This window comes from Poecilia reticulata, linkage group LG4, assembly GCF_000633615.1.
Source record: "Poecilia reticulata strain Guanapo linkage group LG4, Guppy_female_1.0+MT, whole genome shotgun sequence".
Classification (NCBI taxonomy): domain Eukaryota; kingdom Metazoa; phylum Chordata; class Actinopteri; order Cyprinodontiformes; family Poeciliidae; genus Poecilia; species Poecilia reticulata.
In genome coordinates this window covers 2,637,607-2,640,248 of record NC_024334.1, presented here as the reverse complement: position 1 = coordinate 2,640,248, position 2,642 = coordinate 2,637,607, and the positions used below count along the sequence as shown (strand labels likewise).

The 2,642-nt window shown below is 36.6% G+C and overlaps 1 protein-coding gene across 1 annotated transcript in view; it reads right to left on the bottom strand.

Moving 5' to 3' along the window:
- Positions 1-2,642, bottom strand: part of LOC103463230 (phosphatidylinositol 4,5-bisphosphate 3-kinase catalytic subunit alpha isoform) — a 33,057-nt gene that overhangs the window by 7,990 nt on the left and 22,425 nt on the right. The window contains 4 exon segments of the mRNA XM_008406469.2: positions 42-163; positions 265-371; positions 1,386-1,557; positions 1,643-1,746. Of these exon segments, the coding sequence (XP_008404691.1) occupies positions 42-163; positions 265-371; positions 1,386-1,557; positions 1,643-1,746 (505 nt within the window).

Sequence of the window (2,642 nt, the reverse complement as noted above, 5' to 3'; positions counted from 1 at the left end):
TAGAAATGTTTGCTAGAGAGCAACATGTGTGAGATTGTTACCATCTCCGTTTTTGAAGATGATCTCATTATTCTGAAACAGTAACTCGGACATGATGTCAGGATTCTCCCAGTTGAGCCACAGCGGTCTCTTTGCGGATGACATGATCCTGCACTCCTCCAACCTGAGAYATAAAAATGTTTACAGACATGTGGCGCTGTCAGTTATTTTCCCCTCGTCTACTCTGAACCAAGAGGCGCCATGACAGCTCATCATTTTGCAAACCTCAGATTTCCCAGCTGATGCGCAGGGTTGAGTGGAGAGGTGAAGTTCTGCAGAGCGTCCATGTAGTCGGGTCTCTTCATCTGGTCTACAAGAAACTTCATCTGGACCTTCACCAAAAACATCAAAACAAATATTTACACTTAGATTTAATTTCCCTTTGGGTTCAATAAAGTATTTTTAAATTTAATGTCAGGGGTTCTACACGTTCATAAAACTCTTGTACTCAAATTTTCAAGGTTCAGGTTTGTAGATTTTATGTCTATAAAATAAATTGTTCAAAACATAATTATTATGGATGCAAGTAATCGATTAATAAGTTAATCTAAAACTGATTGATCTTAAATGATTGACTATTACTTAATAAGCACCATTTTCTTAAAAACGTGTTTATAACATAAAGGACTAAACTTTTYATAACGTGCTGAATTAAAAAAAAAAACACGCATTACAAAATTATTTTGTCAGTTGTTTACTGAATAAAGAGGAAAATMGTGGCTTTCTCACATTAATAAACTTAAGACATGTTTATAAAATATGACWAAATAAGTTTCTGAGTAGAAAAATAAGGGACTAAAATGTGCTACAATTAATTCCCCATGAATTAATTCCTTCCAACTGAAATGCCATCTGTTCCTGAATGAATGTTTTTTCCGCCTTTCTTTGCCTCCGTAACATATCAGTCATTTTCGGTCGCCGCTGTTCCGCCATGAATACTGTCTGAACGAGCGCTACTAAGGTGATAAATCAAGAAGTTTGTCGAGTGTTTATATTTCTAATCTGAACCGCATAAAATTTGTTTTCCATCCCACACCGGACTCTGTTTGGACYGTCTATGTTTTCCGTTCTAGAATGACTCCGCCGCCATCTTTAATTTCTGTATCAACGGCTCCGCTTAAGAATTGACCAGCGACGCCCTCTGCTGGATGGCGGCCAAACTACATTAACAGAAGCTCCAAGCGGACTTTACTAGTTAATCAATTGGTACTAATTTTAATCTAACAAACCATTAATCGTGAAAATAATAATTATTTGCATCCATACTAAATATTGAAACTGAATAATTTTTAAAATATACAGAGTCTTGAAACAAAGTGAAGACTCATGTGCTGATGGTATTTAACCTTTTGTGTCTCATCCTTCTTTTCCTGTTTGAGTATGTCGGTGAGGTTGATGAGCTTCTCCATGGCTTCCACCTGCCTGCTCAGGTGTTTGAGGTACATACCACAGGCCCTGCAGTAAGCCTCCAGCAGCAGCCCAAACCTCTGGCTCACAGTTTTATTGTGCATTTCTGACCTGAGATCACAACAACATGCAGGAGTCTCAGCATAAAACAAAGAATCAATCACTTTTTTAATGCAGGAAGTGAATAATGACTCACTTGAGATGCCAGAAGAAGAAATGGCCTATCCTTTGATTGGTCAGGGCCTTTTTGAGGAGAAAGCGAGCTAGCGGACTGTCAAGATACTGCTCGTATTTTAATACCTAGAAGAAAGTGTACATGGTTGTCAGTTATTCGGAAATCTAACTTTAAATAAGTGAGGACTTATACATTGTAATCTGTCAAAAATAKGGCTGGASAATAATTCAGTAYCAATAGAAAATACATCTGATAGAATAATAAATATTCAATGCATAAGAAATTCACTGAAGTCTGACCTACAACCGCACAGCATTCTGGGAAATGAAGGCAAAGGAAAGGCTTTGCGGTTTCTATGTTGGAAACTAATTGCTTCCAACATAGAAACCGTTTGTAGCTCAACCTCTCACAGCTACAAAAGGTTGGTGACRTCAACCAACTCACTCACTGTTGCCTAGCAACTCACTCTTTGGTTACCTAGCAACAACTAGTGAGTGACTTGCGCAGCAGCAGTTTAAGGATTTGCCACCATGCCTCGTAACTGCTTAAAAATAAAAAACAAAAWTTTTTTTTGAGATTAATAGACATTTTCTGAAACTTGGAAATTTCTGAATTTGAAAGTCAAAAGTTTTCTAGAAAAAAAACAGAAATTTTTAGATCTCAGAAATTTTCAAGAAAAAAAACACGGAAATCTCTGAGTTTCAAAGGTCGCTTGTAAAGTGATGTCGTTTTCAGACATGTCATCCAGCCCTAGTCAAAAACTAATTAATATRGGAGGAACTATTTAACAAAAGATTTAATAAACATCTTGGCAAATGCCTTAGCGTACAAATCGAGTGAGGCAAATTAAACATTTTCTGCTGGTGCAACCTTCTTTTATTTTACTCGTCTTCCAGTAATGCATTATATTAAATGTAGTCCATGCAGACAGTCTGTATTTAAAACCCTTTATGCATCGACGGATTTGGAAAATTTTAGATAATTTATTTTAAAATGTTAAGACAAGTATTTGTGTTCTGTT